General features: G+C 43.8%; 1 protein-coding gene across 5 annotated transcripts in view; it reads right to left on the reverse strand.

Moving 5' to 3' along the window:
- Positions 1-13,455, reverse strand: part of LOC126356312 (uncharacterized) — a 769,127-nt gene that overhangs the window by 171,491 nt on the left and 584,181 nt on the right. For all 5 annotated transcript variants that reach the window (XM_050007272.1, XM_050007273.1, XM_050007271.1 and 2 more), the window contains 2 exons: positions 6,057-6,167; positions 926-1,218 (listed from right to left, as the gene is read on the reverse strand). In XM_050007272.1, coding sequence (XP_049863229.1) covers positions 926-1,218; positions 6,057-6,167 — 404 coding nt within the window. The remainder of the gene's footprint in view (positions 1-925; positions 1,219-6,056; positions 6,168-13,455) is intronic.

Consider the following 13,455-nt stretch of genomic DNA (forward strand, 5'->3'; position numbering starts at 1 on the left):
TTTAATTTTTTTATCCACTTATTATATCCAAAAATTCATCTAATGAGTAGAAGGAGTTGCCATTAAGAAATTCTTTTAATTTCCTTTTAAATGCTATATTGCTATGTGTCAGGCTTTTGATGTTATTAGGTAAGTGACCAAAGACTTTAGTGGCAGGATAATTTACCCCCTTCCGAGGCAAAGTTAGATTTAACCTTGAGTAGTGAAGCTCATCCTTTCTCGTAGTGTTATAGCCATGTACACTGCTATTACTTTTGAATTCATTCCGATTGTTAATAACAAATTTCATAAGTGAATATATAGATAATGTGAGGCTACAGTGCAGATGTCTGCCTCTTTAAACAAGTGTGTGTAGGATGATCTTGGATGAGCTCCAGCAATTATTCTGATTACACACTTTTGTCCAATGAACACCCTCTTATACAATGATGAGTTACCCCAGAATATGATGCCATACGAAAGCAGAGAATGAAAATAGGCATGGTAAGCTAATTTACTCAGATGTATATCGCCAAAATTTGCAATGACCCTAATAGAATAAGAAGCTGAACTCAATTTGTGGCACAACTTGACTAGAAGAAGGGACCGGTTGAAAGGACATGTTCTGAGGCATCAAGGGATCACCAATTTAGTATTGGAGGGCAGCGTGGAGGGTAAAATTCGCAGAGGGAGACCAAGAGATGAATCCGCTAAACAGATTGAGAAGGATGTAGGTTGCAGTAGATACTGGGAGATGAAGAAGCTTGCATAGGATAGGGCAGCATGGAGAGCTGCATCAAACCAGTCTTCGGACTGAAGACCACAAGAACAACAACATTGTTAAAAAATTAAAAACGCCCATTGTAATAGAGTACAAACAATTACCGGACAAAAGCGGTTATTCGGAACAAAAATCCGGTATGGTTTTTAAGTGGTAGGTTTTTACCTGCGGTGAGGCGCGTCGGTGGTGATGTGCCTTGCGCTTGGGCAGCCCGCCGGAGGTGGAGGCGGCGGCTGCGGGGGGGGCCCTGGGGTGGTGGGCGCGCAGGCGCCTCGCCGCCGCCTCCGGCTCCGAGTCGCTCTCCGAGCTGCCAGCGGGGGCGGCAGCGGGCGGCGGCCGGCGCAGGCTGGCCACGGCGTGGGGCCGCGGCGAGCGCTTGGCCGACAGCGGCTCCGACTGCGCCAGGCACGACAGGTTCAGCCCGCTGTAGTAGCGGAAGCACAGCAGCTTCTCGCAGTCTGCAACAGACGCGCGGCCGTCCCACAGCGTTAGCTGCGTACCCGTACAGCGTCTATCCCTCTTACTTTATTTGCTGGCACTGAATTATGACCTGTAGCCTAGATACGAGGTGTGATCAAAAAGTAACGGGAATTTTTTTTAATTTCGCGTGCTTTATACACTACTGGCCATTAAAACTGCTACACCAAGAAGAAATGCAGATGATAAACGGGTATTCTTTGGACAAGTATATTATACTAGAACTGACACCTCATTACATTTTCACGCAATTTGGGTGCATAGATCCTGAGAAATCAGTACCCAGAACAACCGACTCTGGCCGTAATACCGGCCTTGATACGCTTCGGCATTGAGTCAAACACAGCTTGCATGGCGTGTACAGGTACAACTGCCCATGCACCTTCGACACGATACCACAGTTCATCAGGAGTAGTGACTGGCGTATTGTGACGAGCCAGTTGCTCGTCCACCATTGACCAGACGTTTTCAGTTGGTGACAGATCTGGAGAATGTGCTGGCCAGGGCAGCAGTCGAACATTTTCTGTATCCAGAGAGGCCGGTATAGGACCTGCAACATGCGGTCGTGCATTAGCCTGCTGAAATGTAGGGTTTCGCAGGGATTGAATGAAGGGTAGAGCCACGGGTCGTAACGCATCTGAAATGTAACGCCCACTGTTCAAAGTGTCGTCAGTGCGAACAAGAGGTGGCCGAGACGTGTAACCAATGGCACCCCGTACCATCACGCCGGGTGATACGCTAGTATGGCGATGACGAATACACGCTTCCAATGTGCGTTCACAGCGATGTCGCCAAACACGGATGCGACCATCATGATGCTGTAAACAGAACCTGGATTCATCCGAAAAAATGACGTTTTGCCATTCGTGCACCCAGGTTCGTCGTTGAGTACACCATCGCAGGCGCTGCTGTCTGTTGATGCAGCGTCAAGGGTAACCGCAGCCATGGTCTCCGCGCTGATAGTCCATGACGCAGCAAACGTCGTCGAACTGTTCGTGCAGATGGTTGTTGTCTTGCAAACGTCCCCATCTGTTGACTCAGGGACCGAGACGTGGCTGCACGATCCGTTACAGCCATGCGGATATGATGCCTGTCATCTCGACTGCAAGTCATACGAGGCAGTTGGGATCCAGCACGGCGTTCCGTATTACCCTCCTAAACCCTCCGATTCCATATTTTGCTAACAGTCATTGGATCTCGACCAACCGCGTGCAGCAACGTCGCTATACGATAAACCGCAATCGCGTTGTAGGTGTGAATCCTCTGAAAAGTTGCATATCACAGCATCTTCGCGTCTGTAGCACGTCATCTTCATGGTGTAGCAATTTTAATGGCCAGTAGTGTACCCTCTTTTTAGGATAATATCAAAAAACGTTAAGATCGTAGTTTACGTAGATACAAGCTGACAAGTGTTCAAAACGAGAGCGAACACCACACCACACACACACACACACACACACACACAAACACACACATAGAGAGAGAGAGAGAGAGAGAGAGAGAGAGAGAGACGAGCCATTGGTTGAATCGGAACCTGAACAAGCTGGTGTCAGAAGGGGTAAATCATATTATGTTTCTTGAATTTATCAAAGTCAAGCACTAGTTAGTTCCTCGATTACTCTTGGGGACCTTTTCAATGGTTCAAATGGCTCTGAGTACTATGGGACTTAACATCTGAGGTCATCAGTCCCCTAGAACTTAGAACTACTTAAACCTAACTAACCTAAGGACATCACACACATTCATGCCCGAGTAAGGATTCGAACCTGCGACCGTAGCGGTAGAGCGGTTTCAGACTGAAGCGCCTAGAACCGCTCGGCCACTCCGGCCGGCAGGGGACCTTTTCACCTAACGACTGGACAGTGGTTTGCGACCCTGTTATCTTATTAATTTTTGATCTAGTGGGGTGAAGTGAAGTGAAGTGAAGTGAAGTAAACGCATGATGGACGAAGCAAGGAGACTGAACAAGCAAAGAGAGAGTTCCTGGCAATTGAAGTCTACTAGAATCAAACATCGGCGTTAATTCGAGGAAGAAATGCCTGAGAATATACTTTTGGAACACAACATTGTGTGGAAGTGAATCACGGAGTGCGAGAAAACCGGAAACGAAAAGAATTGAAGCGTTTGAGATGTGGTGCTGTAGAAGGATCTTGGATATTAGATGAACAGATAAGATAAGAAATCAGGAGGTTCTATAGCAGAATCGGCGAGGAGACGTAGTACTGGAGAACATTGTCAGGAAGGGAGAAGACGATAGCACATATGGTGAGTCATCAAGAAATAACTTCCATTGTACTTGAGGGAGACGTAGAGGTTTAAAAGGATGGGCAGGAAGACGGGGATTGGAATATATCCAACTCTCTGAGGACACTGTATTAAAGAGGATGGTGTGGGAGAGGAATTCGTGACGAGTGGCATCAAATGATTCGGAAAGCTGATGGAAAGAAAGATCAAATTTGACAAATTCTTGAAGTCCTCTTCGAAGGCTTTTTCTAGTGCCACAGAAAAAAGTATGAGTTTCGCTACGAATCGAAGTCGCTATCATAATTTGGCACATATAAATGTTGCAAATTACTAGCGCGCGTCAGGAAATTCGCCACATTGTCCGTCGAAACTAACAAGGGAACATCACCAAATTGACCTTATTTTTGCAAGATATGTATCAGCCACAGCAATCGATTCCGCGAGAAAACCTGGGCCATAATTCTGATAATTTCCAGTTATGACCTTCTGAATGTGCAGCTTTTATGAATGCTAGCTTACCTGTTGTCTGGCACTTCATGTCCGAACGCGAAGTACTGTACATCGCTTTGTCCATTGTGTCAAAGTGCGCGGTTTCTAACCTGCAGCTAGTACCAGAGATCTGTTTCAACGGTTTTATGTTGCAATTCACAAATGCAGCGTAAATGAATGAAACGAATGAGTGTGTCATTAAAGAAGAAACATAATGCTATTTAATATTAACAACAATGTTTTCCGCTTTTTCTTTGGGCTGAAAAAGGGACACCGTTCATGTGAAATTCATATGCAGGAGATTCGCTGTTCAACGTGAATAGCATGATTAAATCGAAAATCAAAATCATTAACTTAATCTCGTAATAATTCTTCCCTTGCTTACGTTTATAACTTTGATTTAATCCTTCTGAACACGTATATGAAGTTGACTTATTACGTACCCTTTTCGCGTACAATAGCGTGTTCTATCGAACAAGATATCAAAATATGTTCGATAGACGTGACACCCTGCCTTCTCGTCATCCTTTACCTTCAACATCCCGCGAACAGGAGGGCTCTGGTTATCACTGCGTTGTGGAGTATTATCACAATTACGGTCCAAATTTTTCGCGAGATCGACTGCTGGGGCCGATATTTTGCAATATGAGGTCAAGTTGCTGATATTTGGCTCTCAGCACTTAACATCTGAGGTCATCAGTCCCCTAGAACTTACAAGGGTACCTCTCCATCGCACCCCCTCAGATTTAGTTATAAGTTGGCACAGTGGATAGATCTTGAAAAACTGAACACACATCAATCGAGAAAACAGGAAGAAGTTGTGTGGAACTATGGAAAAATGAGCAAAATATATAAACTGAGTAGTCCATACGGAAGATAGGCAACATCAAGGTTATACAACCACAGGAGCGTCGTGGTCCCGTGGTTAGTGTGAGCAGCTGCGGAACGAGAGGTCCTTCGTTCAAGTCTTCCCTCGAGTGAAAAGTTTAATTTTTTTATTTTCAGTTTATGTGACAAACTATTATGTTTTCATCAGTTTTTGGGGAGTGATTATCACATCCACAAGAAAACCTAAATCGGGGAAGGTAGAAGAATCTTTTTACCCATTCGCCAAGTGTACATGTTAGGTGGGTCGACAACAAATTCATGTCATGTGACGCACATGCCGTCACCAGTGACGTATAGAATATATCAGGTTTGTTTTTCTGTGGACGAATCGGTTGACCTATGACCTTGCGATCAAATGTTTTCGGTTCCCATTGGAGAGGCTCGTCGTTTCGTCTACTAATCGCACGGTTTTGCCGTGCGGTCGCAAAACACAGACACTAAACTTGTTACAGTGAACAGAGACGTCAATGAACGAACGGACAGATCATAACTTTGCGAAAATAAAAAGAGTAAATTTTTCACTCGAGGGAAGACTTGAACCAATGACCTCTCGCTCCGTAGCTGCTCACGCTAACCACGGGACCACGACGTTACTGCGCCTACGCTCTCCTTGATGTTGCCTATGTTGCACATGGACTACTCTGTTTGTAAATTTTACTTATTTTTTCATAGTTCCACACAACTTCTTCCTGTTTTCTCGATTGATCTTTGTTCAGTTTTTCAAGGCCTATCCACTGTGCCAACATATAACTAAATCTGAGGGGTGTGCGATGGGGAGGTTTCCTAACCTAAGGAGATCACACACACCATGCCCGAGGCAGGATTCGAACGGGCGACCGTAGCAGTCGCGCGGTTCCAGGCTGTAGCGCCTGGAACCGCTTGGCCACCCCGGCCGGCTGGTGATATTTCCTTGTACGTGAAACAGCATCTCAGTATTTAATCGTTTAGGATATGTTTTGGTAGCTTGTTTGAACCCACTCACCCTATATATTTCTTGAATTCATTAAAGCCAGAGGGTCATTACTTCCTGGATTCAGAGCAATCCTTTGCGGCAGCATCCTCCGTGTCGAGAGAGCTACACACACGCGCACACACACACACACACACACACACACACACACACACACACACAGGAGAGAGAGAGAGAGAGAGAGAGAGAGAGAGAGAGAGAGAGAGAGAGAGAGAGTAGAGTACTGACCGTGGTGCGTGAGCGCGGGCTGCGGCAGGTCCAGCAGCCACATGGCTTCTCCGGAAGGCGCGCCCACTCCCTCGCTAAGGCAGGCCAGCCAGTGGGACGGCTCGTTCTCATCTGCAACAAGAGACCATAGCACTTACAGTCGCTGCACGCATCCCCTCTCTGTATGGCACAGAATTACACGGATGGTAGTCCACCCACAAAGGAGATAGCTTACAACACCCTCAGTCAACCAATAGTTGAGTATTCGTCTTCAGTCAGTGATACGTACCAGGCAGGATTGATAGAGGAAATAAAAAAGAGAGGCACTTTTCGTTACAGATCATATATATATATATATATATATATATATATATATATATATATATTAGAGGGGCATGAAAGGGAGGCAGTGGTTGGGAAGGGAGTGAGACAGGGTTGTAGCCTCTCCCCGATGTTATTCAATCTATATACTGAGCAAGCAGTAAAGGAAACAAAAGAAAAATTCGGAGTAGGTATTAAAATCCATGGAGAAGAAATAAAAACTTTGAGGTTCGCCGATGAAATTGTAATTCTGTGAGAGACAGTAGGGGACTTGGAAGGGCTGTTGAACGGAATGGAGAGTGTCTTGAAAGGAGGGTATATGATGAACATCAACAAAAGCAAAACGAGGATAATGGAATGTAGTCGAATTGAGTCGGGTGATGCTGAGGGAATTAGATTAAGAAATGAGATACTTAAAGTAGTAAAGGAGTTTTGCTATTTGGGGAGCAAAATAACTGATGATGGTCGAAGTAGAGAGGATATAAAATGTAGACTGGCAATGGCAAGGAAAGCGTTTCTGAAGAAGAGGAATTTGTTAACATCGAGTATAGATTTTTGTCTCAGGAAGTGAAACATGGACGATAACTAGTTTGGACAAGAAGAGAATAGAAGCTTTCGAAATGTGGTGCTACAGAAGAAAGATGAAGATTAGATGGCTAGATCACGTAACTGATGAGGTAGTATTTAATAGAATAGGGGAGAAGAGGAGTTTGTGCACAACTTGACAAGAAGAAGCGACCGGTTGGTAGGACATGTTCTGAGGCATCAAGGGATTACAAATTTAGCATTTGACGGCAGCGTGGAGGGTAAAAATCATAGAGGGAGACCAAGAGATGAATACACTAAGCAGATTCAGAAGGATGTAGGTTGCTGTAAGTACTGGGAGATGAAGAACTTTGTTCATGATAGAGTAGCATAGAGAGCTGCATCAAACCAGTCTCAGGAATGGAGACCACAACAACAACAACATATATTAGTTCTCAAGTCAACATCCCTTTTTCTTATCACATACTAGCCGTATACAGCGATGAAGGAGGTATCGTTAGAAAGGTTTTCCAACCGGCTTGTGACATTGCATACTAATTTTGCGCTAAAACTCATTATTTGTGAAATTTTTTACGACGCTAACTTATTAGTCACGAATGAGAGACTACGTTTTCGTATTATCTTATTACAAATACCATTTTATTTGTTTTAAAGTACTTATTAACTAGTATCAGCATTGTCACAGATAATAGCCTTGACCACTGCGGTAGTCCATTGCATCTGCCCGTCGTACAAGGTGACTTTTCTAAACGAATATATTTTCCGAAACGACAGCCATATTTGTCCTTGTCGCCTTGAATTGTGATTTACCTATCGCTACTGCGGCCTAAAGTGTTTACGTAAAACACGAAGTTTTATTAAAATGTCGAAATACCGTTAGAGGTTTTGTGGCGTTAGTCATACTCTAGATAAGAAGCGAACACTAACCTGTACATTTCGAATTTATTGATTTATTTATTTGTATTTTGTATTCGTATTTATCATTAAATTTCTCTTCAACAACTGGTATATGTAAATATTACGATAAAAAGTTGAAAATTAAAGCAATACTGATAGGAAATGTGTATACATGGAGGTGCTATAAATTCATGATTATTATTTCACGTCGTTTGGTTCAATATATTTTCTCTTCCCTCCAACTACCCTTATCCAAACGATTACACTTCTGCCAAATACTGTCATTATTTAAAACTATGAAAGTGCGAATGTTACACAAGGTTCCCCTGGTCATTTACTAACATCCGAAGCGTCACGCAGCAAGAGACGCGTTCTGCATCACAGTTAAAATTCCGAGTGCTTACTTTACGAAAAGAATCAGCAAATACTGGGTGTATAAAAGCATGTGTCAGAAATATTAGGGACTTATTCTTGACATCAGAACATTACAAACAGTTCATACCAAGATGAGTCCGAAAATCCTTTGTTAGGGAGATGTGAAAAGATTTATTACTCATGCTACAAAAACGATATCAAACACATTTACATTTACAAAAATTGTTCCAAGTAACCACCGTCTGTTTCCATGTATCTCCCGAGACAATGAACGTTGTACAAACCTTCTGGTGTGTTCTTATTTGGTCAAATGCATTTTAGATACGCTCCCTCAGAACGTGACATTGAGTACTGGAGTTGAATACAGCCAGGATTGTCCCCAAAGGAAAAGAACCATCGGATTCAAATCTGGAGATCAGGCCATGCTGTGGATCCCCCTCGACCAGTCAATCTCTCGGAAACTGGTTATCAAGCTACTGGCACGCTTAGGAATTGAAGAAACACAACACGCCCCTCTAAATGCGTTGACAAAATGTCCGCCTCATTTAATCCTTACGCCCTTTTAAGGGGATACAGGTGCAGAAGATTCTGATGCAGAAAATGCCAGATCGTCAGATGATTAACGCCTTCCTTTCCTGCAATCCTCCTCGTACTGGTTGATGGGGTTTCATCCACAGAATTCATTCGCCAAGCTCATGCGTTTGTACATCGCATGGTCTCCCGTCATCTACAACGCTCTTCTCGCATGAGCCTCTCTCACGCAAGCGTTGGTGGAGTCGTACCAACGTCCTTGCACTAAGTATATGCCTCCCAAAATAACGTTTAACACAAAGTTGATGTGCTGCGTCTGCATGCACACTCACTAGGCAGTACATGTAGTATTTATCTGCTACTTCAGACATCATTGTTTTGTGTTGGGATAAAAATTATTCCTCTGACTGTTGAGTCAGAGGAAACAAAGCAAATTCCATGACCAACTGTAAGAAGAAAGTAAATAAACATGCATATTGGCGGTAAATTTTATAACCAGGAGTCAATACCGAGAATTTCTTTCATACCTCCCTAAAGAAAGATTTTAGGACCCTTGTTCATTTGAACTCTTTGTAATGATCTGATGTCAAGAATGTATCCCAAAAGTTTCTGACACGGGTTTTTATACATCTTGTATATTTCTCGACCGACGTATCCCTCGCGAAAAGACCACGAAGGTAAAATTAGAGATCAAAATCGTTTTTGCCACCTCCATTTCACAAGTGGATCAGGAAGGATGGAATGATAGTGATATACAAGGTACCCAACGCCACACATCATATCACTATAAGGTGAATTGTGGAGTATAGATGTACATGTAGATGGTATGGCCGTCAACTTACTGCAGCCTAAATTAAAGCGTTTATCCGTTTTTTCTTTTTTTTGTTATCTTTTCTTTTGTTTATGGACGGGGGGGAACTAAAACTTTTATCTCAAATAGTACGTCTTAACTGATGTGGTACATATTCCATGTGTATGCACTTTGTTACAGACCTGAAGATACAACAAAGTCTGTAGAAACCGGTTGTGTCAGATAAATAAATATTTATACGATCTTGGCTTTTGAATTTTTTGGCAGGTAAAACAGATCTCTCCATTTGTCTTTTCAGGTTGTGGAGAGGTGATTAGGGAAAACCGAGGTACATAATGCGACTATATTATGCCTTTATTTTTAAGATGCTTTTATATTAGTGTTAGTAGCAACTGGAAATTTATAACGTACAGATAAAATATTTTATTCTACCTGGTATTCAACTCTGCGCGATCACGGAAACCAACAATACTTCGAACTTCATTCATCCCTGTTGGAGTAATTTTTATTCCCTTCTGCTGTTACTCAGAAACTACACTAACCTTTGCGTTACCGCCTACCACCTAGGGGGCCCGGGTTCGATCCCCGGCAGGGGACTAGGTGTTGTGAGTACTTCTTCATCATTTTCATCATCATTGACTCGCAAGTCGCCGATGTGGCGTCAACTAAAAAGAACTTGCAATACGGCTGCCGAACTCCCCCGAATGGGGCCCCCCGGCCAACAGTGCCGTACGATCATTTCCATTTTTTACACTAACCTATACCACTCAGTCGTACCAGGAACTAGAGGGAAGCCACGCTGTGTCATCCGTGTAGGTGCTTTTACTGCATTACTGGTAAGCGATCCGTTGTAAGAGGCCTCGGCTGGACAGTACTCGTAGAAGACCCGGAGATCTCCGGCAGGTAGCAGGAACTAAGCGCAGCAGCAGGAGGCAAATATGTGGTAGCGAAAATAAATTAACAGTCGGCGAAGCCAAAAGAAGACAGGCGTTAAAGTTCCCCCTAACCTTGAACCGCCGAGGAAACAAGCGCTCCGCGGCAGCTCGCGGCCTTCCAGAATAAGTTGTTGTGTCATTAGCGGCTGCAGGATCCGCGAAGTGACGCAAATGCAATTTATGAGCGGCCCGAACTGCCCCTCAGCGAAAAACGCCGCCGCATCGTGACGGGCGGCACTAAAAAAGCGAAATTAGGAAGAAGTGGCGCAATCGAGAGGCGGACGGGAGGCTGCTTATGATGTCAGCTCTCAGCAACACGATCTGCGCTAAACTCACGTGAAATGTCAGCGCCAGTACGCTACTGGAGAGAAACAGACAAGTATAAAAAAACTGCCAACGAACGAATCAGTATAATAGACGATTTTGTACCACGCATACTCAAACTTGGGATGGTCAGTGAAAAACTTCAAGAGGAAAACAAGACCTTACATTCTGAAAGAGGCACCTAACAGGGTCATTCTTAACGGAGAGAAACCTTCACACGTAAAAGTAACTTTAGGTGTATCCCAAGGCAGCGTTATGACCTTTAATTTTTTGCAGTGTATATACACTGAAGTGCCAAAGAAACTGGTATAGGCAAGCGTTTTCAAATACAGAGATATGTAAACAGGCAGAATACGGCGCCCGGTCGGCAACACCTATAATATAAGATGACAAGTGTCGGAGACAGCCGGCCGCTGTGGCCATGCGGTTATAGGTGCTTCAGTACGGAACCGCGCTGCTGCTACGGTCGCAGGTTCGAATCGTGCCCAGAGCATGAATGTGTGTGATGTCTTTAGGTTAGTTAGGTTTAAGTATTTCTAAGTTCTAGGGGACTGATGACCTCAGATGTTAAGTCCCATAGTGCTCAGAGCCATTTGAACTTTTTTTTTTTTTTTTTTTTTTTTTTTTTTTTTTTTTTTTTTTGTCGGAGGCAGTTGTTAGATCGGTTACAGCTGTTACAATGGCAGGTTAGCAAGATTTAAATGTGCCGTGAATATCAGGAATTAGGTAAAACATCAAATCTCCGACATTGCTGCGGCCGGAAGAAGATCTTCAAGAACGGGACCAACGACGACTGTAGAGAATTGTTCAACGTGACAGAAGTGTAATTCTTCGGCAAATTGCTGCAGATTTCAGTACTGGGTCGTCAACAAGTGTCAGCGTGCGAACCATTCAACGAAACAACATCGATATGGGCTTTCGGAGCCGAAAGCCCACTCGTATGACCTTAATGACTGCACAACACAAAGCTTTATGTCACACCTGGGCCCATCAACACCGACATTGGACAGTTGATGACTGGAAACATGTTGCCTGGTCAGACGTATCTCGTTTCAAATGGTTCAAATGGCTCTGAGCACTATGGGACTTAACATCGGAGGTCATCAGTCCCCTAGAACTTAGAACTACTTAAACCTAAGGACATCACCCACATCCATGCTCGAGGCAGGATTCGAACCTGCGACCGTAGCGGTCGCGCGGTTCCAGACTAAAGCGCCTAGAACCGCTCGGCCGCATGGGCCGACTCAGAACAGTCAGAATTTATTACGAGGCAGACCAGTGTTCAAAGTCGTAGTGCTTACGAAATAATGATAATCGAGAACGCAGACTTCAGCTTCATGTTGCGTAAATTCTACTCTGTCAAAATTGTGAGGATTTATTGCCATTATAGATCTTAAATTAACTGCGTGGCATATGGACTTTTCCAATATTCAGACGTCAAATTTTCATTAACTGCGTGGCATATGTACTTTTCCAATTTTCAGATGTCAAATTTTCAGAGATTATGTTTTAGTGAATTGTAATTTCTCAGATATTATGCAACCATATGTACTATTCACTGATTTTTAACAATTATTATATTAAAATACACTGCCTGATAAAGAAGTGAAAAATCCAGAATATATAGCAGGATGTCCATGTAATTTCTTACACATCCACACCTTCGATGCATATGTAAAGGATTAGAGCTCCGATACTCTATGACAGGCAGAATGGCCATCAGAGTGCATTAGTGTATGTTTATTGTTGTTACCCGGTCTGGTAGGGTATGTGAAGGGCGAGAACAGTGTCAGACATTGAGTGATCACTGCGAAGGAGAGGAAATTAAGCGTATTCGTTTGAGACAGCGCTATCAACAGCTGACATAGTGTGGAAGGAGCCTCACTGTGAGTCTCCATTGGGCGGCTGCTCAAATAGTGGAATATAAAGATTTTAGGGACATTCTAATGTGACAATGGCCACGTGTTGGACTGCATCGGAACGTGAGCTGAGACAAGTTCCTTGTCAAGGTGTCAGTGGACCAGATCTGACCACCACAGTGGAGTATCGCTATGTTTTGCACCAGACACATAATAACTCCTTCGCATATGCTTCTGTCACCCGAGAACAGGTAATGGATGTTAATGGATGTCCTGCAACAATGAGTGTCATCCCTTGTTATTGGTCGGACACTAACAGCAGACGGACTAGGAAACTACAGTCCCGTGCATATGCTGCCGTTAACACCACAACTCACACGGCTGCATTTGGAGCTGTTCCGTTTCTGTGATGCACACACTGCTGATGAATGGCGTCGCGTTGTGTTCAGCGATGAAAATCTCATTTTTTCCGATGTTTTGGAGAGACACGACGTGGTTATTCCTATCGTCATGGTATGGGGAACCACTGAGTATGACTTCAGGTCACGGCTGCCAGAGATTGAAGAACTCTGACAGCGCAACCATGGAGGAAGAATAAGGGGAGATGGCGCTACAGACTTACGCTGTAAGTTGTTTTGAAGCCAGTGGGCGGGGCCTGCCGCCATATTGGATCTCCCAAAACATTGGCAGATGAGTGTTTACAATTGCTTCTTCTTCGTTATTTCTGTCTTGTGCACGCGATATTTATTTTATATAGTAAACGTTACACTGTTTTAATGAACATCACAGCATGAGGAACGCAACTTAAAACGTTTTTCTGG

Source organism: Schistocerca gregaria, chromosome 3 (assembly GCF_023897955.1).
Source record: "Schistocerca gregaria isolate iqSchGreg1 chromosome 3, iqSchGreg1.2, whole genome shotgun sequence".
Lineage (NCBI taxonomy): Eukaryota > Metazoa > Arthropoda > Insecta > Orthoptera > Acrididae > Schistocerca > Schistocerca gregaria.